The 16,101-nt window shown below is 43.0% G+C and overlaps 1 protein-coding gene across 1 annotated transcript; it reads left to right on the top strand.

Annotated features, from left to right (window-relative positions):
- Positions 1 to 215: 215 nt before the first annotated feature.
- LOC306881270 (major facilitator superfamily domain-containing protein 8-like) lies at positions 216 to 15,246 on the top strand (the record flags this gene model as incomplete). Its single annotated transcript, XM_079435281.1, has 11 exons — positions 216 to 291; positions 486 to 671; positions 788 to 850; positions 2,927 to 3,046; positions 3,126 to 3,205; positions 4,124 to 4,421; positions 4,696 to 4,769; positions 12,202 to 12,415; positions 13,743 to 13,865; positions 14,059 to 14,189; positions 15,166 to 15,246. 11 exons carry the CDS (start codon positions 216 to 218, stop codon positions 15,244 to 15,246), a joined length of 1,446 nt encoding a protein of 481 aa, XP_079291407.1.
- Positions 15,247 to 16,101: the final 855 nt, after the last annotated feature.

Genomic DNA, 16,101 nt, shown 5'->3' with positions numbered 1-16,101 from the left:
CCTAAATTTGCCGGCAAAACACGGTTGATAGTTTTTCTTTTTCTGAATACAAAATTAATTTGCCATGACCCACAAAAAAGAGATATAGCCTACAGTGAGACGAGGTTACAGACCAGAGCCAGTAATGGAGAGCATCATCCCTCTCATTACAATAATTGGACCATGAGGAAGAGGAATGATCAAGTGCCGAGAAAATAACCTACAGAAACACTACGATGGATTACAGGCAAAAAAGAAAACGGTCTTTTCTGACTATTGGATTGATTTTTCTTTTGAGTGGCGTGGAATATGGTAAGTATATTTGACGAGTTTTCTTTTCTTTTCTTTTCTTCCTAATACAAACAGTTCATGCAGCAAGATTGCTTTTTGAATCGATAGTGCTTAATATCCTCAAGAAAGCCTTAAACTGTATTAAAGTGTAAATTGTGAATGTATTGATTGTATTTTGCACATCTACTGTTTAAATTGTCTTCTCTCTCTCCCAGCTGTCATTCTGCCCACTATATGGAGATATCTGCAGTTATTAGAGGCACCACCATATTTTCTTGGCTTGGGTCTATCTGCGTTCAGCTTCAGTGGGCTGCTGTCTGGTCCAATGTTTGGTCACTGGTCAGACAAGACCAGAACTACAAAGAACATCATCATCTTCTCCAATGTGTTTGAAGTTGTGGGTCAGTACTGTAGAATGGAGATGTATAATGTGATGTGGGTTTTGAAATAGATCAGATATCCCTTATTCTTGTGCAGCTGTGATCTGTTTGTTCATTGCAACACACTTGTCTTATAGGAAACATCATGTATTTCTTGGGATATTCAAAATGGCTTCTTCTGTCCAGCCGTCTTGTTGCAGGTGAGGACATTTTGAAGTTGCACTGTTCCATTAGTCTCAACGAGTTTTGTTTGTTTGTGAACTTCTCTGCAAACCATCAACATTAATGTAATTTGAGACATCAAACAGATACTAACAGAGAGATTGATGATTCTCATTAGATTGTAATTACTGCAGTGTTGAATCATCCTGACCAGACACAAGAACTTGTTTAGATGTATGAAGGGTGAAGTTAGGGGGTGTGCCCGAAGCGTAAATCTGTATTCAAAACGGCAAGGAAAACAAAGAACGATTGCCAACCGTTGCCTGTTACAGTACATAAAATTTCACTTACCACATAAACAGACAGAGTAAGGAGAGATGACTGAATCTGGTCAAACACTGGACGAGAAGAGCAGCGTTGCGCCACATCTTTAAAAATCGTCCGCACTCCGGCGGCACCATTCGGCGTCTGTTCGCGACGTCTAGCAACGATTCCAAACAATGTAAAGACAGCGTGACGCATCCAGTGTGCGACCAGCTTGAGACCATGGCGAATGATTTGCAGATCCAGAGCACAACTGACAAACATCTGATCTTGTAAAATGTGTGCTAAGTACTGCCGCTCCATAGTATAAACAGAGTACGTGCAATCTTGAATCTCAAAAGTGAAAGTGAAACTAAAAAGCTTTCAGTGCCAGGCATAATAGCGGCTCCCTGATGCCCACAATTTAGGCTATATAGAGTATAATTACCCAATGCTATAACTGCGAGAGAAATTAGGCTACTGAAGTATATATTTTCCTCCCATCATGTATTTATGCCCTTTTGGGGTCTCGTAGTAGGCTACATGGTATTTTATTTCCGAATACGGTACTGGGATGCGGCGGATTGTGGGGGGTATGGGGGAGCGTGGAATCACGATGGCGGCTCAACATCGTGATGTCTATCAGCCATCGGCGATGGACAATGGCATCGTCTATCGGCCCAACCCTAGTGGAGGGTACATGTCCTAATAAAACTGTACGCTTTTCTTTATGCAACATATAATTTCAATTTTATTTTATATAGTTTAACATTTTTTAACTATCTACAGTGCCCTCCATAAGTATTGGGACAGTAAAGACAAAATTGCTCTGTTGGCTGTGGAGTCAAGACATTTGCAAATATGATTAAAAGATGAATATGAGACAAAACTACAGAATTTCACATTTTATTATTAGCCGTTTCAACACATATGTTTTACCAAATAAGAAGAACAGCACTTTTAGAGTTCATCCCACTCATTGATGTGAGCATAAGTATTGGGACAGTTGAACATAAGGCAGATATAAAAGATTAAAAGCTATTATTTAGTTGCAGATCCCTTGCGCACAATCACAGCAGTGAGTCCAGACTCTTGGTCTCATCCTTTGAAATGCTTTCCTCTGCCTTTAATTCAGCCAATTCCAATTGTTGCTTGTTTTGGGGAGTTTCTGCCTTTACTCTCCTCTCCAGCTGGTGAAATTCATGTTCAATTGGATTTAAATCTGGAGATTGACTTTGGCAATCTAATCGGGCTGGGCTGATCAGGTTGTTGTTGGTTGCTGGTGGTTTCCAAACTCTTGATTTCTCCATGCCCTTTGTTTTTGCTAGAGCTCTAACTGACTTTCTTTTAGAATCCAAATTGCTTGCTTTCCTCTCAAAGTCAGCTCCCTCATCTTCATCCTGGTTTGTGTGTGTCATCATCGAATGCAAGATTCAGAATACAGAAGTAATGGACATAACTGATACGATACATTCCCTGCATTTAATATCTGAAGAATTAATGCAACAGGACACAGCTGATCACTTAGAAAGACCTGTGAGGCAACTGCTCCAATACTTATGCTCACATCAGATAGAGGGATGAAACTCTAAAAGTGCTGAACTTCTTAGCTGGTAAAACATGTGTTGAATCACCCAATAATAAAATGTGACATTCTGTAGTTTTGTCTCATATTCATCTTTTAATCGTATTTCTAAATATCTTGACTCCATAGCCAACAGAGCAATTTTGTCTTTACTGTTCCAATACTTTTGGAGGGCACTGTATATTTCCATGAAAACACCATATAAACTACTTCATTCTTCCATCAGGTATTGGAGCAGGAGCTGGGTCCTCAATTTTTGGGTTCCTCACACGCACTACTCTCCCTGATGAGCGAGCAAGAGTCTTTGCAGCTGTCATGGCATGCCGTCAGGCTGGACTTCTGATCGGTGAGTTAGTGCTCTATAAGAAGTGGAAACAGTACTTTCTTCCATTTAATATTTAGACAATGTGCATTTTTACTTTCAGGTCCTGCTTTCAATATCTTTCTAAGGTTGTGTGATTTCAAACTAGGTCCATTTGTAGTAAATAAGTACACCTCACCTGGGGTAAGTCTGTTTTGGCTAATTTCTTATTAATTTGCTTGAATTCTGAAACACATTTTGTTGCACATGATTGACACAGCTTGAAATGTGAATGTGGTAACACTGCACATTTTGGATGTCTCCAAATGTAACAGACGTGATTCAGGTCATAAATAGAGTTAGTATTATTATATCAAATAATATGAGACATGTTCAGCACTCCAGCTGATATTTCACTAGGGGGAAAGAAGTAAAGGGGGGAAAAAATGAAGCCTTTTTTCTTTGTGACTTTATTATTTTTAATTTTACATTCCTACATTCTTATTAGTGTGATACAAAAACAATCTCATTCTCATTTATGCAATGCACAAGATATACTGATATATAATTTAAGCCGATTACTTTGCTGATAACAAAAACAAAATATATAATAATAATAAAATAAAAATATATAATATAATTATAATTTATAAAATATGAAATAAAATTAAATGGTAACACATTACAATAAGGTTCCATTTAAAATGGAAATTCTTGTTATAATGTAGAATTCAACATTTATTAAAACATTATTAAAATAAAAAAATATGATTTAATGGACCTTGGCAAACTTGAGCTAACAATAAAAAGTTGTATTTTATTAACTACGAATGGTAAGAAAGATTATTAACAATATATCACTTATTGGTATAAGTGATATATTGGTAGTTAATGCATTAACTAATGTTAACTAATGAGACTTTACTAATCTTAATTAAATTAAATAATTAAAATTAAATTAATTAATAACACTGGAATCTAAACATTCTAATATATGACATAGACATGTACTTAGATTAACCAGTTATTTATTTATCTATCTGTTTATTCGTAATTTTTAAGCCCGTTTATGTAAGTTGGCCTGTTTATTTCAATGCTGGCCTTGTGTTCTTTTTGACCCAGCTCTTCATGTGTGGGATGTGGGTGCTTATGCAGTTTGCAGTAATGGTCCTGTACTGGGACATCCCACCACTGGACTCCTTCCCTGAGCAGAACATGCCCCTCAGAGAGTTCAGAGGTGAAGAAGATGAGCCCCTCATGAATCTGGAAGATGAAAACAGGGCTGCAGTAGAGGACTCGTATGGCTCGCTCAATCCAGAACAAACTGAGACCCAGTTCTCATCTGAACTCCCACCTTCTCCTCCGGATTCCCCCTCTCTAGACACCTCTGACCCCTTTGAAAATTTTAGTGCTAGTCAAGGTGAAGCCCAGTGTTTACTGTCAAATGACAAAAGTGCTTTTTTTTTTTTCTTACAGAGAATTTAGAGTTGGTGTGGCATTGATTGCTTCTTTGTTGTATCTGAGGTGCTAATCTGAGAGAGTAGGGGCCTGAAAAAGCTTTATTGATCTGCTCATTCTGTCTTTTTTCTACGATTGCAGTGTGTGTGTGCATGGTAGATATCTCCATTATATTCAATCCTGTCTTGGCAGCTTTGAAATGACTGAGATCTATAACATTCTCTCTCTCTCTGTAGAGTTTCTGAGAGAGGAGGTGGTGGTTCTCCTCACAGCTCAGTTCATCACTCTCTTCAATCAGACAGCACTTGAGGTAAAATTCATCAGGATGCATCTAATTTTTTCAAGGTGGCACCAGTGGCAGTGCTGCTTCACTTGTTGTCAGATGACCATAGGAGATAAACACTTATTAGCAACTTATGCTAAAATATGCTAAAACATATCCCACTTATGGACCCATTAGCAAAACCTAGCTTAGGAAATGCAAGTAATGTACTGAATCATGCTAAATAATATTAATGTTTTAAAACATGCTAGCAGTGTTCTGAAATATGTTAGGAATGTGCTAGCAACATGTTAACATTGTTAGCAGTATCTTAAAACATGCTATCAGTGTGTTAATATGCTTGCAAGGTGTTAAAACCATATTGATATGTATATGTATCGCGGCCCATAGAAACTGTCGGTAATGGTCTAATACGAATATACACTCACCGGCCACTTTATTAGGTACACCTGTTCAATTGCATGGTAACACAGATTGCTGAAGTTCAAACCGAGCATCAGAATGGGGAAGAAAGGGGATTTAAATGACTTTGAACGTGGAATGGTTGTTGGTGCCAGACGGGTTGGTCTGAGTATTTAAAAAACTGCTGATCTACTGGGATTTTGACGCACAACCATCTCGGTTTACAGAGAATGGTCCGAAAAAGAAAAAATATCCAGTGAGCGGCAGTTGTGTGGACGAAAATACCTTGTTGATGTCAGAGGTCAGAGGAGAATGGGCAGACTGGTTAGAGATGATAGAAAGGCAACAGTAACTCAAATAACCACTCGTTACAACCAAGGTATGCAGAATACCATCTCTGAACGCACAACACGTCGAACCCTGAAGCAGATGGGCTACAGCAGCAGAAGACCACACCGGGTGCCGCTCCTGTCAGCTAACAACAGGAAACGGAGGTTACAATTCGCACAGGCTCACCAAAATTGGACAATAGAAGACTGGAAAAATGTTGCCTGGTCTGATGAGTCTTGATTTCTGCTGCGACATTCAGATGGTAGGGTCAGAATTTGACGTAAAGAATATGAAAGCATGGATCCATCCTGCCTTGCCTCAACGGATCAGGCTGGTGGTGGTGGTGTAATGGTGTGGGGGATATTTTCTTGGCACACTTTGGGCCCCTTAATACACATTGAGCATCGTTTAAACGCCACAGCCTACCTGAGTATTGTTGCTGACCATGTCCATCCCTTTATGACTACAGTGTACCCATCTTCTGATGGCTACTTCAAGCAGGATAATGCACCATGTCACAAAGCTCAAATCATCTCAGACTGGTTTCTTGAACATGACAATGAGTTCACTTTACTCAAATGGCCTCCACAATCACCAGATCTCAATCCAATAGAGCACCTTTGGGATGTGGTGGAACGGGAGATTCACATCATAGATGTGCAGCCGACAAATCTTCAGCAACTGCGTGATGCTATCATGTCAATATGGACCAAAATCTCTGAGGAATGTTTCCAACACCTTGTTGAATCTATGCCACGAATAATTAAGGCAGTCCTGATGGCAAAGGGGGTCCAACCCGGTACTAGCAAGGTGTACCAAATAAAGTGGCCAGTGAGTGTATATACAAGCTAGCAGTGTGTTAACATGGTAAAACACACTAACACCATGGAAGTAACATTAAAATATAAATGTAGGCTACTAGCTACTAGGCTAAGATATGCTAGAAATGTGTTAGCATGTGAAAACATGCTAGCAACGTGCTTAAATGTGTTAGAAATATGTCAGCAACAAAATGCTAAAATCTACTAGCAACATGCTTAAATATGATAGCAGCATATTAACATATTAAACACACTTAAAGAATGCAAGCAACATGCTAAAATGTTAACATCAAAATGCGCTAGCAACATGTTATGCTGTTAACATCATGTTCACAAGATTTTAAAATATGCAACTTGATAAAAAGTGTACAATATGAAATTATTTTGCCTTGTACTTCATTTTCTAAAAATATATAATAATAAAAAAAATAATGATTATGATGATGATGATGATGATGATGATGATGATAATAAAAATAATAATAAAAAAATCAAGGTAGGTTACAGTGAAGCACTTGGAAGTAAGTGGGGCCAATATTTGGAGTATTTAAAGCAGGAGTCTGAAGTTTATAATTGTAAAAATAAATAAAAATCATCAATCAATCAATCAATAAACGTGTAGTACTTGAACAATAAAGCAGTTTATATACATACTGTAATGAGGACTGGAGCGTGACAACAGGGATAAGATCCAAACGCAAGCTTTATAATACAGATCGTGGTCAAGGCAGGCAGGGTCGATCACCAGCAAACAATAACATCCAGGGCAAGGCAAGAGAGTAAACAGAAACACAGGCAATGGTCAAGGCAGGCGGCAAACAATCAATAACCAAGAGAACAGTCCAGAGTCCAAAACACAGGCAAGGCAAAAACAAGATAATGACAACGCTCAGAAATGTCCAGATACAGCGGAACAAGACTTCGCAAAGGCCTGTTTGGCATGGCCCTCTTTATATGGCCGCCAAACAGGAAGTAACCATAGAAGCAGAGGGAGCAGTAACAGTCTATACTAGGGCAAGAGCTCCCTCTGCTGGTGTGGCGTTACAGAATCCCCCCCTCAAGGAGCGACTCCTGGCGCTCAAAAATAAACAGTCCAGGAGGGTGGTGGGAATGAAGTAGACCAGGGGGTGGGACGGAGGGCCAGGTCCATGCAGAGGGAGTGGACCTGGATCATGGAGCAATGGAGGACCTGGATCATGGAGCAAAGGCAAACTGTAGTACAGTGGAGCATGTGTCCATGGTGGAGTCGACAGGTTAAGCCATAGCAGAGCTGGTAGGGTAGGAAGCCATGGTGGAGACGATGGGACTGGAGCCCACCAGGGCGAAGCAGACGGGACCAAATCCCAGCAGGGCGGATCAGACGGGGTCAGAGCCCACCAGGGCTGAGCAGAAGACCACCATGGCGGAGCAGATGACCAGACCGGAGCAGAGGACCGCCACGGCGGAGCAGAGGACCACCAGACCCGAGCATAAGACCACCACGGCGGGGCAGACAACCACCAGACTCGAGCAGGAACCCATGACAGAGACTGGGATCTGGGGAGAACAAGGACAGACAACACAGAGAGAGCAGAGACAGACAACACTGGGAGAGTCCTTGTTGCAGGGCAGGACGGGACCAGAGCCCACCTGGGCGGAGCAGGAGACCCCCAGAGCCAGACAGCTGACCACCACGGCGGAGTAAACGGAGCCGGAGCCCACCAGTGTGGCGTAGACTGGGTAGAGTATCTCCACGGTAGAGCGGACTGGTCAGGAAGCCATGGCAGGATCAGGGATCTAGGGAGAACAGAGACAGACACCACAGGGAGAACAGAGACAGACAACACAGAGAGAGTCCCCATGGTCCCAGGGGCCGTGACAGGGCAGGTTGAGAGTTCGTAGACGGTCTCAATGGCCGTGGCAGGACAGGACAAGGATTCAAAGGCAGCTTCCATAGCCGTGACTGGGCAGGACGTAGATTCACAGACGGCCTCCATAGCCGTGACTGGGCAGGACAAGGATTCACAGGCGGCCTCCTTAGCCGTGACGGGACAGGGCGTGAGCTCACAGACAGCCTCTTTAGCCGTGACGGGACAGGGCGAGAGATCACAGACGGCCTCCTTGGCCGTGACAGGACAGGGTGTGAGTTCACAGACGGCCTCCTTGGCCGTGACAGGACAGGGCGTGAGCTCACAGGCGGCCTCTTTAGCCGTGACAGGACCGGGCGAGAGCTCAGGAACGATCTCCATGGCCGTGACAGGGCAGACAGTGAGTTCAGAAATGGCCTCCGTGGCCGCGACAGGGTAGACCGTGAGTTCAGGAGGAGCGGGCACTTGAGGGCGCTCTGGAAGAGCGGGCACTTGTGGGCGCTCTTGCAGCGCGGACACTTGAGGATCAGGAACGGCACTCCTGGCCGTGACTGGAGAGCTGGATTCTCGGGGATCGGGATTGGCACTCCTGGCTGTGACTTGAGAACTGGATTCTCGGGATACGGGTGTAGGTACCACCACTTCGGGAGGTTCTGCAGCCGAAGCCGCCACCTCTGGTGGTACTGGAACAGGCTCGTGGACCGGAGAGGCCTCAGGAGCACAGTGTGCAGCCCACACACTCAGAATGGCGACCGCCATAACGGGAAGCACTGAGGTCAGGGGAACAGTCTCGGTAACAGCCAGAGTTGAGACCTTGGGAATGCCTGCTTCTCGCACCGACATCAGTGGTGGGTCCATCACACTGGATATCAGAACTCGAAGGACTGACCTAGAATCTGTGGTAACAGCCTTTGTCAGTTCGGCGGAGGCGTGAAGAGACTCTGGCTGAGGAGCTGAGGCGTGAAGTGACTCTGGCTGAGGAGCTGAGGCGTGAAGAGACTCTGGCTGAGGAGCTGAGGCGTGAAGAGACTCTGGCTGAGGAGCTGAGGCGTGAAGAGACTCTGGCTGAGGAGCTGAGGCGTGAAGAGACTCTGGCTGAGGAGCTGAGGCGTGAAGAGACTCTGGCTGAGGAGCTGAGGCGTGAAGAGACTCTGGCTGAGGAGCTGAGGCGTGAAGAGACTCTGGCTGAGGAGCTGAGGCGTGAAGAGACTCTGGCTGAGGAGCTGAGGCGTGAAGAGACTCTGGCTGAGGAGCTGAGGCGTGAAGAGACTCTGGCTGAGGAGCTGAGGCGTGAAGAGACTCTGGCTGAGGAGCTGAGGCGTGAAGAGACTCTGGCTGAGGAGCTGAGGCGTGAAGAGACTCTGGCTGAGGAGCTGAGGCGTGAAGAGACTCTGGCTGAGGAGCTGAGGCGTGAAGAGACTCTGGCTGAGGAGCTGAGGCGTGAAGAGACTCTGGCTGAGGAGCTGAGGCGTGAAGAGACTCTGGCTGAGGAGCTGAGGCGTGAAGAGACTCTGGCTGAGGAGCTGAGGCGTGAAGAGACTCTGGCTGAGGAGCTGAGGCGTGAAGAGACTCTGGCTGAGGAGCTGAGGCGTGAAGAGACTCTGGCTGAGGAGCTGAGGCGTGAAGAGACTCTGGCTGAGGAGCTGAGGCGTGAAGAGACTCTGGCTGGAGCACTGAGACGTGGTGTGACTCTGGCTGAAGAGCTGTGCCTTGGCTGGACTCGCGAGGATCAACTGTGGCTTTGCTTGCCTCATGGCAATCAATTGTGGCTTGGCTTGTTTTGGGATGATCAACTGGGACTTGGCTTGACTCCTGACGATCAATTGTGGCTTGGCTTGACTCGTGATGATCAGCTGTGGCTAGGCTTGGCTTGTTGGTAGCAGTTATGACTTGACTTGGTTCTTTAACATCAGCTGTGATTTGATAAGACTGTGGAAATTCGTCTGAGATGTGATGTGACTCTTGTATGGTGGCCATTTTGTACACAGTTTTTGGATTGACAGCTGTGACATGGCGAGGCACAGGCATGGTGGCCATCCTGGCAGAGGACTCAGGCATGGTGGCCATCTTGGCCAGGTATTCCGGCATGATGGGAGTAGGCCCTGTAGACTCTGGCTGGGCAGGCATGCCGTGAGCAGGCATGACGCGAGCAGGCTCTGGCTGGGCAGGCATGACGCGAGCAGGCTCTGGCTGGGCAGGCATGACGCGAGCAGGCTCTAAAACTGCGGCCATTTTCCCAAGAGACTCTTGTGTAGCAGCTATCTTACGATGGAGCTCTTGAATAGCGGCCATGTTATGGAGAATCTCCTGAGTAGCCAGCATAACGTGAGCAGGCCCTGGGGTAGCAGACATGACGTTATCAGACTCTGGGTTGGTAGATATGTAATCAGACAGTGACGGGTTTAACATGACAGGAGTAAACTGTGACTTAACTGGCATGACGTGAGTAGGTCCTGGTGTAGCAGACATGACATTAGCAAGCTGGGGCGTGGCAGGCGTGATGTTGGGAGGTTTCGGGTTAGTAGGCATGATGTTAGCAGGATTTGCCTTGACAGAGGTGACGTGAGTACGTCCTGGCTTGACAGACGCAACATTTGCAGGCTGTGGCTTAGCAGACGTGAAGAAAGCAGACTGTGACTTGGCAGGCCTGACGTGAGCAGACTGTGGCTTGGAAAGCATGACATGAGTAGACTTAGGCTTGACGTGAGTTCGCCTTGGCTTGGCAGGAATGACATGAGCAGGCTGTGTAGACTCTGATGTGACGTGAATAATTCCAGACATGACGTTCGAATACTCTGGTGTGGAGGATGCCGGAGGGTAGCCGGGTTCCTCATCAGCAGTCCCCACAGTAAGTGCAGAGCCACTCAAACACAAAGCAAAATCAATATAACGAGTAAGAGTCCAGTGATGGGTATTTCGTGGCATTAAGTTGGATATTTCTTTACTTAGTCCAAACCGAAAAATGTCTTTCAAGAAGCTTTCCTTAAAGTCTGTCTGGTAGGAAAGTTCACAAAACTTAGCCACATAATCTTCAATGGGCAGCTCACCTTGACGGAGGCGCACGAGACAATCCTCAGGATTCATGGTTGATGGTAAAGCTGCTGGATCTGTGGTAGGCGAAGTCTTCTGTAATGAGGACTGGAGCGTGACAACAGGGATAAGATCCAAACGCAAGCTTTATTATACAGATCGTGGTCAAGGCAGGCAGGGTCGATCACCAGCAAACAATAACATCCAGGGCAAGGCAAGAGAGTAAACAGAAACACAGGCAATGGTCAAGGCAGGCGGCAAACAATCAATAACCAAGAGAACAGTCCAGAGTCCAAAACACAGGCAAGGCAAAAACAAGATAATGACAACGCTCAGAAATGTCCAGATACAGCGGAACAAGACTTCGCAAAGGCCTGTTTGGCATGGCCCTCTTTATATGGCCGCCAAACAGGAAGTAACCATAGAAGCAGAGGGAGCAGTAACAGTCTATACTAGGGCAAGAGCTCCCTCTGCTGGTGTGGCGTTACACATACACAGTATAATAATAACAAATAATACTTTTATGATGAAGTTATGTTCAAAATGTGCTCTGAATGGGGACAATGCTTCTGAAAGCCAAACTCCAGGCTCCCCACACTGTCCTAAATTCATCTGAGCCACTAAATAGTGTCTATTCAATTATGATTGATTAAGGCTCACAGTAGTAGGAACATAAATTTAATTTAATGTAATCTAATCTAAGCTTAGATTTAATATAATCAGGTATTTGAAATTGACACACATTTACCTTCCAGGTTGCCTGACCTAGATACATGACAAACTGCTTATAGAGTTTATAATGTTCCTTTTCATTATCTTTTATTCTTCCACGCTAAATCAAATTTCTATATGAAAAATCACATGCTAAATGCATTACAATTTTGCATTTACTTTACTCTGCCAGAAGAATGTGAGTGATTCTTGCTCATGTAAGATTTGCTATTAGTTGTTCTGAGTTGTTTTAAGCTTGTTGCTATGTGGTTGCTAGGGTATTCTGAATGGTTGATGTCTGTGTTCTCCTGTCTTCAGACCATGGTGACCCCTCTGACGCAGAAGTACTTTGGCTTCGGTGAGCTGGGGAACAGTGTGATGTACAGCCTGTGTGGGGTGGAGGTAATTGCAGGTTTCTTCCTGGTGCGCTGGCTGAGCCGTGTGCTGGAGGACCGGGTGGTGCTGGCGGTGGGGCTGCTCATCTGCAGTGGGGCTTGTGTCTGGTGCCTCATCTTCCTGGCCAATCCACAGGGTGTGTGTATGTGTGTGTGTGTGTGGCAGATGTCCAGAGAAACTGGCATACACCATATGACACAATATGCCTGCTCAGTTTGGTGCCAACTCAATGATATGCATTATTAGTTTGGAACTGCAAAATCTATCTATCCATCCATCCATCCATCCATCCATATATGCATCAATTCTGTCCATCCATCTATCCAAATCTCTATTTAATTGTCCATCATTCATCCATTTATCCATCCATCCATCCACTCAGCATTTATCCATCCATCCATCCATCCATCCATCCATCCATCCATCCATCCACCCACTCAACATTTATCCATCCATCCATCCATCCACTCAACATTTATCCATCCATCCATCCATCCACTCAACATTTATCCATCCATCCATCCATCCATCCATCCATCCACTCAACATTTATCCATTCATCCATCCATCCACTCAACATTTATCCATCCATCCATCCATCCATCCATCCATCCACTCAACATTTATCCATCTATCCATCCAATCAACATTTATCCATTTATCCATCCATCCATCCATCCATCCACTCAACATTTATCCATCCATCCATCCATCCATCCATCCATCCATCCATCCATCCATCCAACATTTATCCATCCATCCATCCATCCATCCATCCATCCATCCATCCATCCATCCATCCATCCATCCACTCAACATTTATCCATCCATCCATCCATCCAACATTTATCCATCCATCCATCCATCCACTCAACATTTATCCATCCATCCATCCATCCATCCACTCAACATTTATCCATCCATCCATCCATCCATCCGTCAATACTTTTTCCATCCATCTATCTTTAAATGTGTCCATCTGTTCATGTCTATCCATCACTCTATATATTTATCTCTCCATCCATCCATCCATCCATCCATTCACCCATCATCCCTCCACCTATCTATGCATTCCTCTTTCTCTTCCTCCATCCATCCATCTATATATGCATTCATATGTCCATTTATCCCTCAATATTTTTTCCATCCATCCATCCATTTATATGTGTTCATTTGTCTATTAATCTATCCATGCCTCTATATAATGATCCATCATCCATTCATCCAACCATCCACCCATCTATGCATCCCTTTATATATTTATCTCTCCACCAATCCATATATATGCGTCCATCTGTCTATCCATGCCTCAATATAATTATCCATCCATCCATCTGTCTGTCTGCCTATTTATCTATCCTTCAGTCCATCCATTTATCTGTCTGTCTGTCTATCTAGAATGCCTGTCTGTCTGGAATGATATTCTCACTTTCATTCTCAATTTGATATGTTTTTTTGATCAGGTGGGTTTGCATTTGAGTTGATTGAGTTCATCATTGGAGTGTTCCTGCAGTTACTGGGACTTCCTTTCGTTGCCGTGTCTCAGGTGTCCCTCTTTTCTAAGGTTACAGCTGAGAAAACACAAGGTGAGAAACAAAGAGAAGTCCCCTGAGAATTCAAAAAGAGACAGAAGAAAAAGAGTGATGAGATCTTGAGAAAACAAGTAACACTCATGTTTGTATAGATGTCACATATTGTCAATGTTTAAATATTCAAAACTACATGCTGAATCTCATGACTGGGTGTTGTTGTGTTGTTGTGTTTTGTGTGTGTGTGCAGGCTTTAGTCAGGGTGTACGGCGTTCAGTCGGGGGTCTTGCCACCATTCTCGGTCCCCTGTGGGCCGGGGGTCTAATAGGAAATCTATATGTGATGCTGGGTATGATGATGCTCCTACTGACCCTCATCTTGGTGCGTGAACAGACTCTTTATAACCGATTCTGCAACATAATCAGAGATTTCCCTTAGTATGTCATCAAAACCACATTAACCAGCTCAATTATAATTACATTTATTGCTTTGTGCAAACAGATATTATAGATCCAGTCAACTGAAAAAATCTCCATTAAAAGAGATTGCATGGTCATTAGAATTTGAGGACTGTTTCTTTCAAAAAGGTGATTTGGAAATAAGTATAAATGTAAGATTTTAAACACTTTATCAGACAGTTAATACTTGTAAGTGTTAAGAAATTGTATTGTGCTATCTCAAGCTACAGTATAATAATAACATATGTTGGTAAAAAAGTAACAGCGTTGACAGAATCAAGGCTGGAAATCATTTCTAGTCTTGTGCCCAAGGTCACTTCAAGAAGTTCAGTGTAGAAAATTTAATGTTGAAATTCCCATTAATGTCCATACTGAATTAATAATGTACTGTACAAACAATTCTTAGAAATAGGGTCGACAATTTAAGATTGTCCCTTTCAGACCAACGTAAATATAAAATCAGGTCAATAAATAAGAAAAATAGGAAATTAACTCGTCCTTAGCAGAGCTGATTTGTAACATACATACAGTCATGGTCAAAAATAATCGGCACCCTTGGTAAATATGATCAAAGAAGACTGTGAAAATGAATATGCATTGTTAATCCTTTTGATCTTTTATTTAAACAAATTCACAAAAATCTAACCTTTCATTGGGCGATATATTTGGCCATGACTGTATATACTAATATATATATATATATATATATAAATATTGTTATGATTGTAACAACCCTTTTAATAATATGCAAACTAAAAGAGAAAATATTTACATTCACATATGCTCAGTTTGTATATTAAGTATAAAACTAAATATTACAGAATTTTTAATTAGAAAAATGTCTGTCATTTGTAAAATGACCCTTTAACAAAGAAACTAATGATGACTGTCCTGCTCAGATCATGATGGTGTTGTCCTATGAGAAGCTGGTGGAGCCGCCCAGGGTGGAGCACGCACAGGACTCAGAGAACGGAGGATAGACGCCATCCTTCACTACACAGGATACAGGTGAGGCAGTTCTCAGTGTTTTTGGATGGCTCCAAAACATGAAATGCATTTATATATTTTTTTAAACTTTAAACTGCCTTTTACATCATAGTTTAAGATAGTTTGTGATGCCATCAGCTAATCATTTTCCTTTGTCTAAATAGTCATTTAGGGCTCATATTATTGGCTCACAAAAACTGGCCGCCACAGTGTATAAGATTGCAGATCTTAAATAGCACATTTCTCTGGGTTATTGTGCAAGTTAACAATCTATTAATGAGATTGTATTGTAATGCTAACAGATCTTTCTTCAGATATAGAGTTCGTTGACTGAGCTAATATTGCTGTCATGCTAGTAAGAGTGTTCAAACATTCAGAGCAATGAATGTTTTGATTGTTTTCACTGTTAAGTCTCCAGTCTCAGTTCACACTGACGTATATTCTTTTAAAGTATTATTTCCATAATAAGTAATTTTTTTGAGCATAAGTTTACTTTTTCACAAAGGGGAAATTATTTTGACATGAGAAAAAAAATGGCATTCACATTTCACAACAATACAATCTGTAGTTTCACGGTGTACGATCTGTATTAGGGTGACATATTATCGTTTGAACACAGACGGAAATTCCACTCATAACTTTTATTTTGTCTGCACTAACTGAGTTAAACCGACACAGACTCCAGCCTTGCAGCTTTAAACCACAATACAGAAACAGCTCAGAATGGAAAACAGGACAAAATATGGTGCTAAAAGCAAAGAAGTGGGCCATTGAATAACAAATAGCGACAGTCAACATTATAACACAAAATTACACTCTCTGCAGTATGACAAAAGCTGTCATTGGTA

Source organism: Barbus barbus (assembly GCF_936440315.1).
Source record: "Barbus barbus genome assembly, chromosome: 15".
In the NCBI taxonomy this organism is placed as follows: domain Eukaryota; kingdom Metazoa; phylum Chordata; class Actinopteri; order Cypriniformes; family Cyprinidae; genus Barbus; species Barbus barbus.
The sequence above is the reverse complement of the archived record's forward strand: the minus strand, read 5'-3'. Positions and strand labels throughout refer to the sequence as shown.